Below are 18650 nucleotides of genomic sequence, written 5' to 3' on the forward strand. Positions count from 1 at the left end.
TCAGTGTGATCCGCTATGCTGTCATGCCAAACACATTTTTGTGAAGGATGATGTTTTACATTTATATTGGAACATGAGTTAAGTATAAAGTTTAGTTTACATCATAAATAATAGTTTAGCATTTAAATACATCGAGAATATGGACATTTTTGGGTAGGCTTCATGAGCCCATTTTTGAATGTAAATGTTACTGACCTCAATCTCTCCAGTTTACAGTGTGAATCCTTCAGTACGTCACATAAGTCATTCACTCCTGTGTTTGTTATTTGATTCTCGCTCAGCTTCAGTTCTCTCAGGTGTGATGGGTTTGATTTCAGAGCTGAAGTCAGGATGAGACACTGTTCCTCTGTAATACTGCAATCATACAGACTGAAGACAGAAAGATAAAAGACAACAAATCAGATTCCTGATACATCATGAGTAAATGCTATACAGTCACTAATATACAAGCAAAATCCCAGAAACGTATTATAACATGAATGAACAAACTGAAAGAGGAGCATTTAAGGATACAAGTTACAATTCCAAGGCTGGACCCGCCCTCAGTCAATAAATAAATGCATTTTAAAAATTAAATTAATTTATAGAATCAACATAGAAACGAGAGAAAAAAAAAACTAAATTAAATAGTTTATTTCACCTTTTTTTATGTATGAAAATCCTCAAATCAATGGAATCAAAGAATAATTTTAAGCCATTTTAGAGTGTAGTTTACAATCACTAAATATACAAATATAACAAATATATATTTTGTTAAAAGTACGAACTGTTATAATCATCTAATGTCATTAGTTAGTCCGTTGTCACTTCTGTTTTGTTTCACAGATTTCAGCAAGTTTACACTGTTTCGGCAGATACACACACAAAAATAGTATTTCTCAATCTTTCTTCAGGTACAGAAATGTCAAAAAGTACCGCGCTAGAAATCATGTGACATGAGCCCAGCAGTCTTAAACTAAAACATGAACTTTAATCACACGATAATGATACTAACTCTAGTTTCTCCAGCTTGAATTGTGGGTTCATCAGTAGATCACTGAGGTTTTTCACTCCAGAGTCTCCTAGTTTATTCCAGCTCAGGTTCAGTTCTCTCAGGTGTGATGGGTTTGATTTCAGAGCTGAAGTCAGGATGAGACACCGCTCCTCTGTAATACTGCAATCCCATAGACTGAAGACAGAAAGAGAAAAGACAATGATAACTGGGAAAAAGAAAAGTCTGATTTAACTTTTCCTTAGTTCCTTCCTGTTCTAGCTCGTACTAATCTGAATGACGTCTGAAACTTTGCATTATAACCAATTATGTGTTCATTTGCCTCTTTTTGATCTTTACAGATTTTGTAACACTTTTGTCATGATCGGGGCTGTGGGGCTTCCCTCAGCCACCTGAGGTCGCTGCCCCGATCATGACAACTTTAGTATAGGGACCAATTCACAATGTTGACTAGTTGCTTATTAGCATGCTATTTATTAACATTCAATGTTTTATTAGTGCTTAAAGCACATATTCTGAATGATCATATTCTACATCCCTAATCTTAACAACAACCTTACTAACTATTAATAAACAACAAACCAGGAGTTTATTGAGGGAAAAAGGCATAGTTAATGATTTGTTAATAGTGAGAATTTGACCTTAAAATAAAGTGTTACCCTTTTTTTTTAATGGAAGAAGATGCAAATCTCATGATATTTCTGCAGAACAACATGTAGACAATCAGTACATTGTTTCAAATACTTTAAATGCAGTTGTTTGGCTACTAATTTAACTTGAGATTATCTTTAATCACACTTTAACTGTTGTAAAATATAATGATACTAACTCTAGTTTCTCCAGCTTGAATTGTGGGTTCATCAGTAGATTACTGAGGTTTTTCACTCCAGAGTCTCCTAGTTTATTCCCGCTCAGGTTCAGTTCTCTCAGGTGTGATGGGTTTGATTTCAGAGCTGAAGTCAGGATGATACATTGTTTCTCTGTAATACTGCATCCACACAGACTGAAGACAGAAAGAGAAAGAACAATGTCTCAGATCTATGATGATCGCCGTTTTAAAGAACTACAGCAGGCCTTTAGTATCCAATAACCTGTTTAAAATCACATTAGTTCTGTATGATGAAAGGTACTGTTTCATTGTATTCTTTTTTTTTTAACCATTTATTTAATGCCTCTATTCTTTATTATCTGAAAAAGGCTGATTTGTGCAAGCACACAATCAGTACATTGAATTAAATGCTGGAAATTAATAAATTACTTGCAAGATAAAAAAAAAATATATATAATAATAATAATAATAATAAAAATTAAAAAAAAAACATTGCACACCAGTGCACTGCTATAAACAATATAACTTAAGACCTGTTGTCATTAAATAAATAAACTTTAATCGTACTTCAGTTTCTCCAGCTTGAATTGTGGGTTCATCAGTAGATCACTGAGGTTTTTCACTCCAGAGTCTCCTAGTTTATTCCCGCTCAGGTTCAGTTCTCTCAGGTGTGATGGGTTTGATTTCAGAGCTGAAGTCAGGATGAGACACTGTTTCTCTGTTATACTGCATAAAGACAGACTGAAGACAGAAAGAACAATGACTCTTCATATCTCTTATCACTGCACTGGCTACCGGTTACAGCACGCATCAAATTCAAGACACTGATGCTGTGTATCTTAATATGATTTTATCATTTTGTTATGGTATAGTAGACCTACCATATACCCTTTGCTGGAAATAGCAATAAACTAGGCTACATTTTGGCATTTTAGAATGCCTAGTCATACTTCTGTAAATATTTTGGTGAAAGTAACTGTAGTGTAACATATTAAAATTCCAGGACAGTAATATTGTGATGAAACTAATTATAAAAGACAGTAACTAGTAATATATAATGTATCACATTTTGGAAGTAACTTGCCCAACATAGATTTTGAGGTTTCATTTGTCAACATTAACTACATTAGTTAACATGAACTAGTGATGAAAAACTAGCATGACATTTAATAACCTTAATGCAAGTTTCAACATTTACTAATACATTTATATTATATATATATATATATATATATATATATATATATATATATATATATATATATATATATAAACTGTAAACATCTCTAGTGTTGCTGTTGGACAATGATTCTTGAGTGATTTATACAGTTTTTAATGTTATTCAATGTAATATTTGTGTTGTTTTATTTTTGTACATTTTTTTCTCATCCGGTATTTTGAGGAGGCACTACGCTCCTGGTATATTCTTAATCTATGACGGCAATATATTAGAAACTAGGTTAGTGGATAATTCAGCAGCAAAAGTTATTGTAGAAACATCAGTGCACAATATTAATCAATTAATGAATCCAAACATTTAGTGATAAAACAATTACTAGGGAACAATTAAAAGTGTAGCACTAAATCTGGCAAAGTTACACATTGCTATTTGTATTTTTATTTGTTATTTTTATTGCTTTATGAAAAATATATTAATGTATTATATCTGTACTACAGTTTATTGAGCCTTTTCTTCTAATAGTTTTACATTTCAGTTACTGTCTGCATTAAAAACAATGAATAGTTTTTCTATGCCTGTTTTTTGTTCTAACAGACACCAGGGTAGTAAATGATTAGTAATGATTTAGAAAAACAAAACACTCCAGCAAGATAAAGCACTTTTATGCAAAATCATAGACATTTATCTACAAATCAAGTATATTAATGGAAACACTGAATGATCTTGGAGAGATTTTTACCGATCTGACTGTCGTAACCAAATGCAACCAGGGTTTGATTTAAACAGAGAATGACTGACAGCCGCAGCAGAGAAAAGAGTTAACATGAACTTTAATGAAAGGACCTAAATAGTCATCTGTACCTTACATTAAGCTATAGTACTTTATAAACTTTTATTGTGCTTTATAATTCTTTTATGCCTTTCCTGAGGTTTAACAGTAACACAGGACAGTACACATACTATTGGATTTGGATAAGTACTGTCTGACATGAACCAGCAAATAATGGCAGTATCGGAGCTTATACTCGATTTGAGTGCTGAATTGGCTCATCTCTAGTTTAAAGCTTAATATCACTTTTTAAAAATCCAGTTTAATTTTAATAGTTCACATTATAGTGTCTCTGAAAAAAAACTGCTCTGAAAAACAAATGAGGAAATATCATCAACCATTGTAACATTACTATTAAAAGTAATGTAACATTTAAAATAGACAAACAATACTCACTTCAGTGTGTTGAGTTGACAGTGTTTATCCTCCAGCAGAGCAGAGATCTGATTCACTCGTGTGTCTCCTAGTTCATGTTCACTCAGATTCAGCTCTCTCAGGAGTAACGGGTTTTTACCCACAATTCCAGTCACATACTGACAGGCTTCATCTGCAGCAGGACCCACAAACCTGCAGAAGAGAAGAGAACTTAATTTAGTTCTAAACTAATGGACGATTGCATTACAAAAATGACTGATAAGATAAAAAGAAAAAATATTATTCTAAAAATGAGCGCTAGTTATTGTAAAACTTTAAATACACAAATGAATACATAAATGCTTGAAAACAAAGTCTAATAGTCACAGTTCTGTTCAGTTCTACTGTGACAGCCAGTCATAAAGCAAAGAAACATCCCATAGAGCAGAAAAGCAAAATCTCACTAAATAATGATTATCAATATGAATACAGAGAGTGAAATTAAAAGCCTTTTTAAAGATTTTTTTTTACTATTAAGCAGTAGGAGTGAGAAATGTCCGCACAGAGAAATCTGGCTTGAGAAACTGAAAATGTTTGTGATCATCTGGAATCTCACAGACCTGCTGTAGAGATATAGTGATAAAGTGAATCTGAGCTTGATGGAAATTAAACTGCAGTGTGTTCTTTTAGTATTTGACTAAAAGGTTACATACAATATTTTCATTAGAAGTGTTCATAAAAAACGATTTGTTATGTTATTTAAAGGTATTTCACACTCCAGAATAATAGCACAACATAACCATTACAACAGCACCAACAGCATCTGATAATTTTGATGCAATAAATTCTCCAGGTTATTGCATAGCTTAAAATAAATTAAGCCTGCACAATATTTATTTAATTTGTATTATTTCTTCACATCTCACCTCAGTGTCTTGAGTTGACAGTTTGGATCCTGTATTAAATCATTGAGCTCCTTCACTCCTGATTGTCCAGGATCATTTCCTGTGAGATCCAGCTCTATCAGGTGTGAAGGGTTTGATCTCAGAGCTGAAGCCAGAGCTTTATAACCTTCTTCAGTGATACTGCAGTTTGAGAGTCTAGAACCAGAATGAAAATGCCACATGTAACTGATTAATCAATTATTCTAGAGATTACTGGAACAATATAAATCCCTAAAGTGGATTTCATTTTATTCCACGTACAAATAAACTAAAACTTAATTGCAAAGCAAAACTGACAACTGAATATGGTGAAAAACAAAAAAAAAAGATTAATTTAGAATGTCCCCATAATGATATGAATACCAGTTAAATTGATGTTGTAAATTCAATATAGGCTCATTGGGAATATTTATGTCACGCTGCATGGATGGGCACAGAGTTTTGCCAAGAACAGAGCCATACTTACAATGCAAACTGTGTGCCCTGACAGAAATAGTTTTATCTGTCCAACATACAGTATATACAGGTCCTTCTCAGAAAATTAGCATATTGTGATAAAGTTCATTATTTTCTGTAATGTACGGATAAACATTAGACTTTCATATATTTTAGATTCATTACACACAACTGAAGTAGTTCAAGCCTTTTTATTGTATTAATATTGATGATTTTGGCATACAACTCATCAAAACACAAAATTCCTATCTCAAAAAATTAAAATATTTCATCCGACCAATAAAAGAAAAGTGTTTTTAATACAAAAAAGTCAACCTTCAAATAAATATGTTCAGTTATGCACTCAATAATTGGAATTCTTTTGCAGAAATGACTGCTTCAATGCAGTGTGGCATGGAGGCAATCAGCCTGTGGCACTGCTGAGGTGTTATGGAGGCCCAGGATGCTTCGATAGCGGCCTAATTTTTGGAGAAAGACCTGTAACTCCTTTCAAGCCTGTTTTGAATATCCAGGGGCCTCATGTATCAACGCTGCGTACGCCAGATTTCACGCTCACGTTTGGAATTACTAACGATGAAATTAACGTGACAAGGATCACTCGGTTGCTTTGTGTCAAACTAAATCACATTATGTCAGCATCACACCGTGTGGTGATGCATTATATGAACCTTTATAGACATAGGCCTACTTTAAGACAACGTTGCACTTATTCAAACAACAATTTTACCGTTACAAGTCAAAGACGTTCATCTGCTTCCGCTCTATGACTGACTGATGCGCTGAAACGTAAGTCGCCGCTGTTCTCCTCTTACCTGCACCTTTACATCGGACCATTAATTTTTTAATTCGTTCACAGTGCGATGTTCAGACCCCACTGCGTTAACCGCGCCAGCTAAACTCTCCCACTCTATTTTTTCTATTTATTTTTTTTACAAACTTGCAAATAACAGTTTTTCTCCGGTCTAACTCCGGTAGGAGCACCTTCAGATCACATTCTGATAAGTTTCTCTTGCTTGCTTTTTCGTTTTGGTTTTGCCAAAGCGGAGTCATTACCATATTAATACGGGGGAGGAGGCAGGGAGGGGTTTTGCGCTCGTCAGGGTTCTTACACCTTTTCCAAAGTAAAATTCAAGCACTTTTCAAGCACTTTCAAGGTGCATTTTCAAGATTTTCCAGCACTGTGGTAAATTACATATTCACATACATGAGTTCTAAATTTTAAATCAGATTTTATTGTGCTATTAAAAAACAACTGTCTAGATTGCATATAACATTGCCCCATATAAATAGTCAACATTCAGTATACAAATTATATAATTTAAAATATATAATTAATATAATTTACTGAGTATCTGTAGTATTTTAAAAATAAAATTTAAAGGCTTTTTAAGACCTGCACAAATAAAAGTAATACTGTATGAGTGGAGTAGGGCAATGTCTATGGTAACACATTAATGACTGCTATAAAATGACTGTAAAAAAAATATGATAAACTAAAATTCTAAAACTTGAAAACTTTCTAAAACTTGAAGGATTTTCACAAATACATTTCACATTCCAGCCTAAAAGTACTAAAAGGGAGTCAAAAAGACACTATAAAATTAATAATAAAATTTAACTGGCCCAAATGAAAAAAGACCATTTTTTAAACATTGAAAATATTTTTGATTGACATTTAGACTCCTATCTGATTTCCTATTAACAAATATCAAGGTATTTTTTTTCACTATTTACAGTATATCTGCAGAATTTTTAAATATCAATTTAAGGCAATTTATGACCCTTTTTAAGAGCTGCACAAGTAAAATGAACGCCGTTGTGGGGTTGAACAATGTACAGTAACATTAAGCCATAAAATGACATGATTTATAATTCAGATTTTCACAAAAACAAAACATCTTATACAATGGCATTTCAGCCTTTATACCTTTAAAATTGATATATCAAGTATAATTTATTTAAAACATAAATATTACAGTCTTAATTGTTTAGATTTTTAGAAAGCACATAACTTTTACATTTACAACTCTTATGTGTTTGCTGCATAAAAACAAGGGCCAAAATTGGTAATAATCTTACTAAACAGCTGAATATTCGCAAATTCATTCTTTGTCACGAGGGGGCGCTTTAGGAGTGCTGAAATTCTACCGTTTCCTAGTAATAGCTGTACACAAATCAGCATTAACGCAGTTTTATCAGACATGAAATGAAAATGCCAACGACACGTTTCTGAGGACAGTCGGTTCCCTTCAGATACATTCATATAAAGACATCCGTGCCGCGTTTTGACTTTGAAACATGCAGCATGCATATTTATTCAATATGACATCATTGCCTTTTTAAGTTTTATCCAGCCCTATCGCGATTCTCGTATATCCGTCCCTAACTCTTAAACTTATAATTAAGCCTTTTTTATACTATTTAATACATTTAAACCTTTGTATGGCCTTAACTTTGATAAGGCTAAATTGATGAGTTTGTAATGACCCGCACGAGCCCTCTACTTTAAGATAGTCCGGTGAAACATTTTAGTAGCCCGACTGGAAAACACAATAGCCCCGGGACATCGGGCAGGCAATTTTGCGATCCCCAAATTCTCGTTTTAAACATAATTCTTATTTGTCGTTTTTAAGCCATCGAGGACTGATGCAACAACCTCCTGATAACTGGCATGTTTTATCTACCGCTCTGTCTGTCCAATCAGAGGGCGCGCAGCAAGAAAGACCGGCGGATCACACTACAGCCTCACGTGCACACTCGAGCAGAGCTGTTTTTTTCTTTTCTTTCTTTTACATATTATAAGCATAACAAAAAATAACTATTTAGTATGAAAGCGAATTAATATGAAACCGATGCAACTGCATATTCAAGCACTTTCAAGCACTTCATCCAAAATCCAAGCATTTTTCAAACCTTGTAAACACTACATTAAAATTCAAGCATTTTCAAGGAATTCAAGCACCCGTACGAGCTGGCTCATGCATGTGCGCTCAATTTCACGTTAATTCGGATGTACAAAGAGATTATGCGTGGAATTTCATACATCTGATTTTTTTACAGCGTACGCACATTTACAGCTTTGTCCGTACACAATGTTTTACTAATAATTCAACGCAAGTCTTTGTACATGAGGCCCCAGGTGCTTTTTTTCTTTGTCAAATTGAAATGTAAGGCCTCAGTTAACATGTTAAATGATCAAGTTTATGACAATACCATTTGAAAAATACATGCGACAAAAATGGCATGTTTAGAAGGCTTGGCAAAAGAAAGCCTCTTCTATCTAAAAAAAAACTTGGCAGCACAGTTTAGGTCTGCAAAGTTGCATCTGAACAAAACAAGTCTTCTAGAAAAATGTCCTTTGAACAGATAAGACTGAAGTGGAGATGTTTGACCATAATGCACAGCGCCAAGTTTGGTGAAAACCTAAAGAGCATATCAGCACAAACACCTCAACAACAACAACAAAAAAAAAAAAAAAAAAAGACAAGCATGCTGAAGGAGGACTGACGATTATGGGCTTGTTTTGTAGCTAGAGGCCACCTGGGCACCTCACAGTCATTGAGTTGGCCATGAACTCCTCTGTACATCAAAGTATTCTCAAGTCAAATGTGAGGGCATCTGTCTGACAGCTAAAATTGGGTCATGCAACAGGAAAATGATAAGCTTTTACATGATATCATATATGGGGTAATACCATATGATGAAGTCTTTAAAAAGGAATCATAAACATTATAACATAGATTTTGGACCTGAAACTTAAAACTACCTTGAAACTTTAATTGAATACACCCAGATTTACATTGATGAAATTTCTAGATCCAAATATCTGTTATAAAAAAAATCATAAAACTCATTATAATAGTAACAAATAGTAATAGTAATAATGTTCTTTTAGTATTTTACTAAAAGGTTACTTATAATATTTTCATGAGAAGTTTTTTTTTGTGCATGTTAATTAAATGTATATCACACTCCAGAATAATAGCACAGCATGAATAATTATCATCATTACAACAGAACCAACAGCATCTGATCATGTTGATGCAATAAACTGTCCAGATTATTACATAGCTAAAGTAAATTAAGCCTGCACAATATTTATTTATTTTGTATTATTTCTTCAGATCTCACCTCAGTGTCTTGAGTTGACAGTTTGGATCCTGTAGTAAATCACTGAGCTCCTTCACTCCTGATTGTCCAGGATCATTTCCTGTGAGATCCAGCTCTATCAGGTGTGAAGGGTTTGATCTCAGAGCTGAAGACAGAGCTTTATAACCTTCTTCAGTGATACTGCAGTTTGAGAGTCTAGAACCAGAATAAAAATGTCAAATTCAGCTGATTAATCAGTTATTCTAGAAATTACCTGAACAACATAAATCCCTAAAGTGAATTTTACTTTATTCCTCATACAAATAAACTAAAACTTAATTGCAAAGCAAAACTGACAACTGAATATGGAGACAAACAAAAAAGAGAACTTTGGAATGTCCCCATAATAACAGGAATACCAGTGCACTTAATGTTGTAAATTCAATATAGGCTCATTGGAAATATCTATGTTATGCTGCATGGATGGGCAGGGAGTTTTGCCCATAACTGAGCCATACTTTCAATGCAAACTGTTTGCCCTGACAGAAAATGAATGCTTCAAGCTATTGCTGCTAAAAGTGGATCTATAAGCAATTGACTCATAGGGTGTCCTAACTTTCACACATGGCCTTTCCCTCTTGACTGTATTGTTCTTAAATAAATATTGTCACTATGTGATATGTCATGTGAAGATGTTCATCTGTGGATTTATTTTCCAAACTTTAAGACCTGCCAAGGACCAGATGTTTTACATAAAACCATGAAATTCACATTAATTTTTCACATGACTGTTTATGTATGTTGTGCATCTCCATAATTGAGGCCGACCCGATACGCATCTCTATGCATCACCAACAATACAATGTATTAAGGAAGTTTTGACATGACATTTGTGCTTTTTTTCAGTATCTTAAAAACATTTAAATGGCTAAAGTCTGAATACATTAGATTAATGTGATGGGATACAATTCACTAAATTCAGCAACATTTTACTGATTTATGTATCATAAAACCAAAAGGCACAATATCATATATGGGGTCATACCATATGATGAAGTCTTCAAAAAGGAAGCTGAAACATTATAACATAGATTTTGGACCTGTATGCGTGTATGTGAAAGTTTTAGTATTTGGTACAGTAATTTTTTCTAGCAATGAGGTAGAAGCTGGACCTATTTACATCGATTAAATTTCTAGATCCAAATACCTATTATATTCCCTTAATAGTTACTTCACTCATAAAAAATAGTGTTCTCTTAGTATTTGACTAAAAGGTTACTCATAATATTTTCATGATAAAGTGTCCATAATTGTGCATGTTAATTAAAGGTATATTACACTCCAGAATAAATAGCACAACACGATTAAGCCTTTAAAAAAAGGAAGCATAAACATTACAATTTGCGCTCAGAAATTTGCCGCAGGCAGCTGGTATAAACATAAGCATTGACTAGAGTGGCTGAGATCAGCTCCGCTGGCTGTCTTGGAGCCAAACTGAACTACAACATGGACTGATGACAACAATTAGACATGCAGCGGTAACATTATCACAATATGACAGATAAAAAAAGATAAACTAACTAAAATTCATGAATGCACATTTACCACTTTTTGAAGATAGCGGGTAGCAGAGAATAAAACTGAAAGTAAAGTGGAACCACTCCATTTTGGGGGTGCACTAGAACATGCTATCATGCTTGGTGGTTCGAAAAACGCATAATTTTTTCACATAATTTACATTATGACAATGGCTTTCTCCCCAGGCTGGAACAAACGGCTCGATTAGTTCCGGGTTCCACCTTTCGAAAATCCAAATGTGTTGTGATTGGTTAGCAGTCCCACTGCGTTGCAATTGGTGATCAGCTTACATGGCGTTCAGTACATGCCCCTTCCCAAAGCAGCAAACTAGATTAAAGTGATTCTTACACTTGTCTATGCCATTTTAAAGCTTGGGAGTGCCAGGATTATTTTTTATATAAGTCCGATTGCATTCGTCTGAAAGCAGGAAATCTACAGCAGGGTTGGTCCTATCGTCAGCCTACGAGATCGCCGATACATGATATTATCATTATTGTGCTAATGTATTTCATTATTAACATGCCCGATACCATAAGGCTAGTGAAGCTATCTACACTGTATGATGAATAGATCTCTTATTTCTCCGCATCCGCGGATGATCGTCACTTTTGACTTATCACTCGTGTTTATAGCAGCTGCGGCTCCACGTGTTTCAACCCTCTATACCATGAGGTATATGAGTGAAAAAGCATAATAGGACTCCTTTTAATATTTGTCTCAATATAACTTACCTCAGTATCTCCAAATGACACTTTGTATTCTTTAGTCCAGTGCAGAACAACTTTACGCCTGAATCCTGCAGATTATTATTGTTCATGTTCAGCTCTTTCAGACTGGTATCTGATCCAAGAACTGCAGCCAAAGCTTGACAGCTTTTGTCTGTTAGGCCACAATCATTTAGCCTACAATGGAAATACGATTACAAAATTATTAGATTAAATACATTGGTTAAACAAAAATAATAAATGCATTTTTCACCTATAGCTTTAATTACAATGAAATATACATTTATAGTCTTGATCAACACCTTTGCCATTGTGATCATGTGCTCAACACTGGCTACAACGCTCAATGCTGTAACAACTCAATGTAAAAATATGATACTCTCTATAGAGTGCTCACAAAAATAAATAAAAAATAGGCACAGGAGCATTTGAAAGCAGCCACTAAAAAATAATAATAATAAAAAATCACTAGGTAGCTGATTATCTGTTGACAGTCACTGCAAACCTCAGCATGAATGAACATAGCACATTTTGCTACTAACAATAACTGGTTAAAGGAGAACAAAACTCTTCATTCTCATCTAAAGGAAAAACACAAGAAAATGTTGCTGGGTGTTGAAACAGTAATGAGAATGGTAAATGTAATTATTGAGATAAAGATATATGATGAGAGATATATGATAAAGACATGATTTGATACATATTTATAAAATAATAAGATTTGAATGTTTGATATAATGTTTATACACCAAAAGCAGAATGAAACACTGAGACTCATTTGAACTACACATCATGGACTGTTTATCTACTCGGCTCAAAGGTCAAACAGCAGCACAGCAAAATCTCATTAGAGTAGATGCATTTACTCGCTGATAAGTGTCACGCAACCACAAAACAATGCTTCGAGATCCAATGTGAAGTGCTTGAATTCAGGGAGGAACAGAAATTACTCGTAATTTTAACTAGTTTAAAGCTGGATGAAACAGGGCTGACAAACACTGTGCACACTGAATCAGAAGGTCTGGACTTTTGTCCATTTATACTAAATGTATTTAGAGGACTGTTTTTTATACAGATACCCAGAAAAGTTACATTTCACCCTGGCATTAAGGTGCTATGTTAGTGCATTTAACTGTGGTTATCATGATTTAAATGTACACTACTAGGGAAGACAGATAGTGTATTTTAATAAAACTTCAACAATTAAAATTATTCAATTTTACTCTATAAATATCAGGTTGCTACAATTACAATGGCCATATCGTTCAGGCTTAATCTCCCAGAAAAACAAGATTTTCCGGGACATTTAACATTTTATCTCATTTTTGATGGGCTGAACTTTATGTCATTATTTTTTAGGTTTCCCAGGATACATGGGAACTCTGAGATGAATGTGTTTTACAGATGAAAGCAAGAAAATGACTTACAGTGCTCTTTTGGAGGTTTTGATGACTGCCAATAATCTAATGAGACACTCGTCTGATTTCTTGAATTTCTGAAGCTCAAACTCCTCCAGCTCCTCCTCTGATGTCAACAACACAAAGACCAAAGCAGACCACTGGGCAGGTGAAAGATCAGCAGATGAGAGACTTCCTTTGCTAAGGTGGGTCTGAATGTCTTTCACCAGAGTTTGGTCGTTCAGTTCATTCAAACAGTAGAACAGATTGATGGATCTCTCTGGAGACAGATCAGCTTCAAATTTCTGCTTGATGTACTGAACTATTTCCTTTTGGCTCTGGTCATTGTCGTATTCTTGCATCATCAGACCTCGTAAGAGTCTGCGATTGGACTGGAGTGACAGGCCGAGAAGGAAGCGAAGGAAAAGGTCCAGATGTCCATTGTCACTCTTGAGTGCCTTGTCCACTGCAGTCTTGAGCAAATCAATCACATTTTCATTTTTGTTTTCCTGTCCTGAAGACTCATGAATAAATATATTTTCTTTCTTTGTGTCCAGAAACATATGTGCATAAAGAGCTGCAATGAACTCTTGAATGCTCAAGTGAACAAAGCAGTACATGGTACCAACAGTGATCCCTTTTTCCTCCATAAAGATCTGGGTACACATGCCTGAATACACTGATGCCTTATAGACGTCAATACCACAGGCTTGCAGATCTGATTCATAGAAGATCACATTGTTTTTTTCCAGCTGTTGAAAAGCCAGTTTCCCCAGTGAAAGGATGGTTTGTTTATCCCAGGAAACATCTGCTGTATATTCTCCATCATACTTTCGTCTGCTTTGCTGGATCTGAAAGCGGAGAAAGTGTGTGTACATTTGTGTCAGAGTCTTAGGAGTGTCTTCAGTATTTGACTCCTGCAGTGTTTTGAAGGCATCATCAGCCTGATTGTATTTCAGATCATTATTTCTTTTCTCCTCCAAAATGTTCTGGAGAACAGTGGCTGAAATCCAGCAGAAGACTGGGATGTGGCACATGATAAAAAGACTTTTTGATTGCTTAACATGATTGATGATTTCTTTGGCCAGATCCTCATCTGTGAATCTTTTTTTGAAGTACTCTTCCTTTTGTGCATCATTGAATCCTCGTATCTCTGTCAGCCGGTCGATACAGTCAGGAGGAATCTTACTGGCAGCTGCTGGTCTGGTGGTGATCCAGATGAGAGCAGAAGGAAGCAGATTTCCCTTGATGAGGTTTGTCAGGAGAACATCCAGAGAGACTGATGATGAAACATCAGAACACATCTCATTATCCTTAAAGTTTACAGGAAGTCGACATTCATCCAATCCATCAAGGATGAACAGGACTTTAAATTGATTTCTTCTTGTAAGGTTCAGTCCTTTTGTCTCTGGAAAAAACTGGGTTATAAGGTCCATCAAACTTAGTTTTACTTTTTCCTTTAAGTTCATCTCTCTAAATGGAAGAGGAAATATAAAGCTGATATCTTGATTTTCTTGTCCTTCAGCCCAATCCAGAACAAACTTTTGCACAGAGACTGATTTTCCGATGCCAGCAACTCCTTTTGTCAGTACAGATCTGATCTGCTTGTCTTGTTCAGGTGCTTCAAACAAATGTTTGCATTCAACCTGTATCTCTTGTGATTCATGACGTCTGGAAGCAACTTCAATCTGTCTTACCTCATGTTCAGTATTGACCTGTTCACTACAACCCTGAGTGATATAGAGATCTGTGTAGATGTTATTCAGAAGTGTAGAGTCACCTTGCTTTGCAATTCCTTCAAAAACACATTGATACTTCTTCTTTAGGTTTGATTTTAGCTGATGAATGAATATTAGCTCATCTAAACACAAATACAGATATTTGTAATATTAGTTTCTCTCCTACATTTAAAAATGACAATATGACAGATGGCCATGAGTCTCTTACTTTTTAGAGTATCAGCAGCTTCATCTTGCTTCATCTCTCTCAGGAAGTAGAGTGTGAGATCAAGAGCTGCTTCTTTGACACTGCATCTGTTCTCATTAAAGTCCTTCACAAAGTACTGCAAGTCCTCTTTTTGTAATATTTTCTTAAACTTTTCCAATTCATTCTTTAGAAACATGATCATTTTGTTTTCGAGATCCTACAAACAATGCAAGAAAAAAAACAATGACAACAATAAAACAATCTTCATCTATATTTGGTCAAAACAATTGATCCTATTTGTTTTTAATGAATTAATTTTTTTTTTTATAAAAATTAGTTTTCTTACCTGGAAGATCCCTAGGAGATAATCTGTGACATTTTTGTTTTTCTTGTGAGTTTGGAAATCTGAATCTAATGTGTCATATTGAAGCCTGTTAGCAAATAAAATAATAAACTGCATTTTCAGGCAGAAATCATTTGCAAACTTTTTCTTTTAAACAAAGGGGAAAATGCAGTGGCTGCTTAAGATCATGCTGTTATGGTGTATGGTCTATTTAGGTATTTTCGATATTTTTGTAAAAATGTATGTATGTATGTATATATATATATATATATATATATATATATATATATATATATATATATATATATATATATATATATATATATATATAATTAAAATTATTTTGAATTATTTTGGCTGTTTGTAGATCATCTGTGTGATAATTAGTTATTTAAATAAAATGTATACCATGATTAAGTTTTGAACAATAAAATCTCAGTAAAACTACTCACTGAAATATTTTCCAACAGTCAATGTGTGACCAACAATAAGCAGCACCAGTATTACCTTTGGGTAGATGATGTTTTTTTCTCACTGAAATCTGGTCCTTTATCTTTTGACCTGTCACTCTTCACAGACACAGAGCTGAACACATGTGAGCCTGATCTTACACTAATGACACAGAGAACAGAGAGAGGGAAAAAAATACAGCAAGAGATACTTCCGTTTAATTTCAAGAGCTTCAAGTGAAGCGAAACATTGATTCCACAGCCTTCACAATATCTACTTCACCTTAATATACAAGTGTCTCTAAAATCTTGTTAAGTACACCCATATTATACCTGTTCACATCTTCACATGAGAAAATAGGAATTAACGTAAACTAATGTAGTGAATTTATATTATCTTTCTAAAACAAAACAGACGAGCTGTCATTTCACTTTTATGGCCATACTGACACAATGAAAATGTTATTAATTCTAGGGCTTTCATTGTGAAGCATAGCACCACAGGCAGGATTTGGAATGGGAAATGGATGTAATCGCAAATCTGTTTTGCATCTTTTCCTACAAGTAATAACTGAATTAAAAGAGCTCTGTATTTTAATGCATACTAGTAAAAAAAATGCAATTATGATGAGTAATGCTGGGATAATTTTTCAAGCTAACACAACTTGATATAGACTCCGTTTCACCTCTGTTTCTGTGAGAGATTCATCTCAGAGGGAGACTCCTTTCCTTGCTCCTCTGACATACTGCAGCTGAACAGCTCAACGCTGAGATATTTGCGGCGCAGAAGATGATCAGATGCTCATTATGACCTAGACATGACATTGTGACACTGAGATGAATATCACGATAGTTCAGAGGGGAAAACGATGATGGAAAAATAAGAAAGACAAATTACGAAAGTAAAGTTAACAAACAAGCAATATGAAAAGAAAAAATATGCTTCAAAATATATTATGATGCAGAGATTAAACACTGTGCTACAAGAAAAAGCAGTTTTATATACACACTATTTATGTTTTTCAACTTCATCAGTTCTTTTTTATTTGATATAGTTCAGTGTAGGGCTGGGCGATAAAACGATAACGATATATATCGCGATAGACAAGAGATCGATATCAATAAAAAATGTGTTCGATAAAACGTTCGATATTTTGTATTCTTCGTCGGCCCGCCCAGCCCCCCTTTAACGTTCAGTTCATAGCGCCAGATCACAATAGAAGTTAAGGTTATCTTTCCTGAACGGGTCCATGTTGTTGTATTAAACAAACTAAATAGCCTTATGTTATTTATCTTATTTACACGACGGCATTTGATTTCTGTCTCTACATGATCGCGCGTTTACAATGTCTCCTCACAGACGGGATTGCGGACTCCATTCATAAAAACGGACTTTACTATAGGGCGGAATTCGTCGATTTTTGGACCAATAAATCAAAAGTTGGTCTGTTAATTAATTCAGATCGCGATATGGACTAGTGTCTGTGAAAACTGAAATGCAAAAAGACCGTTTCAATAAGAATCCTGCATGTTCCGTTTGCCTCAATATGTATGAATGGAGGAGACGCGTTTTATTTTCACTACACTCATACTGCACATGTGACGCTCCCCCTAATTTTTGGCCTTTGCATCTCACATGAACAGACAAACTCCAATAAATACATCTCCAAAGCTGCTGTGAGTGTCACTTTTTGTCAATTTTACCGTTTCATTAGTGAAACTAGCATCATTCATACTGTGTTACACACTGAAACTTCACGGCAACCTGTCAAAATAAAAGTAAGGTTTAACATGTAACAGAACAATATTAGTCTTGTATTACTTTGTACAGTATAATGTAGGTGTTTATATGTTCACATTTAAATAATTTACATAAAACAATATATGATAAAAAAAATAATAAAGAGTCACCACTTAATTGTTGAAAAAATACTATTATTATTAAACCTTTTTTAACTGAATATAATTTTTCTTCTATGTATTAATTTTAACAGTAAAGCTCCGTTTATTTTTATTTTTAAAAATAAATCAGTGATTTTGCTTTCATTTGATTATCAGAAAAATTAAAACAAGAATTTCTGAAAAAAAAAAAAGATTGTAAGGCCCTATTGTTCAAAATGTTGAAAGTTTTGGACTTATTTTTCACTTAAATAAATATTTTTGTTATTACACAAAGTATAGGCTAAAGTACCGGGAAAGAAGTAATGTTGGCTACTGGCAACCAGCAATCTGTGCAGAAAAAAATATAATCAGCCAAGTACTTTGCAACAACCTCTGACCTGTGGTCAAGCCGTACTTCTGGGCCATACATTAGCTTGACCATTCACTTCATCGACAATGAATGGGGTTTGAATTGAGGATTAAGAGATAATTAAGTGTATATTGTGACTTTAGACTTATGTTTACATTTTAATTATTTGAGTTTTCCATGGTTGTTGACATTTCTGTCTTAATAACTGAGGGGATTATGATCAGAGGCAGGTTAAATTTAAAATAAAAATGCTTGAGTGTAATATATTTTTCTCCTGGTCCTTATTTTAAATGGGTCATAAAAATATCA

At 34.2% G+C, this 18650-nt stretch overlaps 2 protein-coding genes across 2 annotated transcripts in view; both read right to left on the reverse strand.

Moving 5' to 3' along the window:
- LOC141338674 (NACHT, LRR and PYD domains-containing protein 3-like) overlaps positions 1-18650 on the reverse strand; it is a 49397-nt gene that overhangs the window by 3820 nt on the left and 26927 nt on the right. The window contains exons 11-15 of the mRNA XM_073844279.1: positions 11982-12152; positions 9715-9888; positions 4226-4396; positions 2388-2561; positions 196-369 (exon numbers count right to left, since the gene is read on the reverse strand). Coding sequence (XP_073700380.1) covers positions 196-369; positions 2388-2561; positions 4226-4396; positions 9715-9888; positions 11982-12152 — 864 coding nt within the window. The remainder of the gene's footprint in view (positions 1-195; positions 370-2387; positions 2562-4225; positions 4397-9714; positions 9889-11981; positions 12153-18650) is intronic.
- LOC141338696 (protein NLRC3-like) lies at positions 13399-16913 on the reverse strand. Its single transcript, XM_073844310.1, has 5 exons — positions 16777-16913; positions 16149-16253; positions 15645-15729; positions 15320-15515; positions 13399-15233 (listed from the first exon to the last, which is right to left on the reverse strand). The coding sequence occupies exons 1-5, from the start codon at positions 16833-16835 to the stop codon at positions 13399-13401; spliced, it is 2280 nt and encodes a 759-aa protein (XP_073700411.1). The 5' UTR covers positions 16836-16913.

This window comes from Garra rufa, chromosome 7 (assembly GCF_049309525.1).
Source record: "Garra rufa chromosome 7, GarRuf1.0, whole genome shotgun sequence".
NCBI lineage: Eukaryota > Metazoa > Chordata > Actinopteri > Cypriniformes > Cyprinidae > Garra > Garra rufa.

Coding starts and splice junctions, on each gene's coding strand:
- LOC141338696 (XM_073844310.1), bottom strand. CDS start 16,835: ATGTCAGAGGAGCAAGGAAAGGAGTCTCCCTCTGAGATGAATCTCTCA. Junction 15,730..16,148: donor AAAACATCATCTACCCAAAG/GTAATACTGGTG, acceptor ATTTGCTAACAG/GCTTCAATATGACACATTAG. Junction 15,516..15,644: donor ATCTCCTAGGGATCTTCCAG/GTAAGAAAACTA, acceptor CATTGTTTGTAG/GATCTCGAAAACAAAATGAT.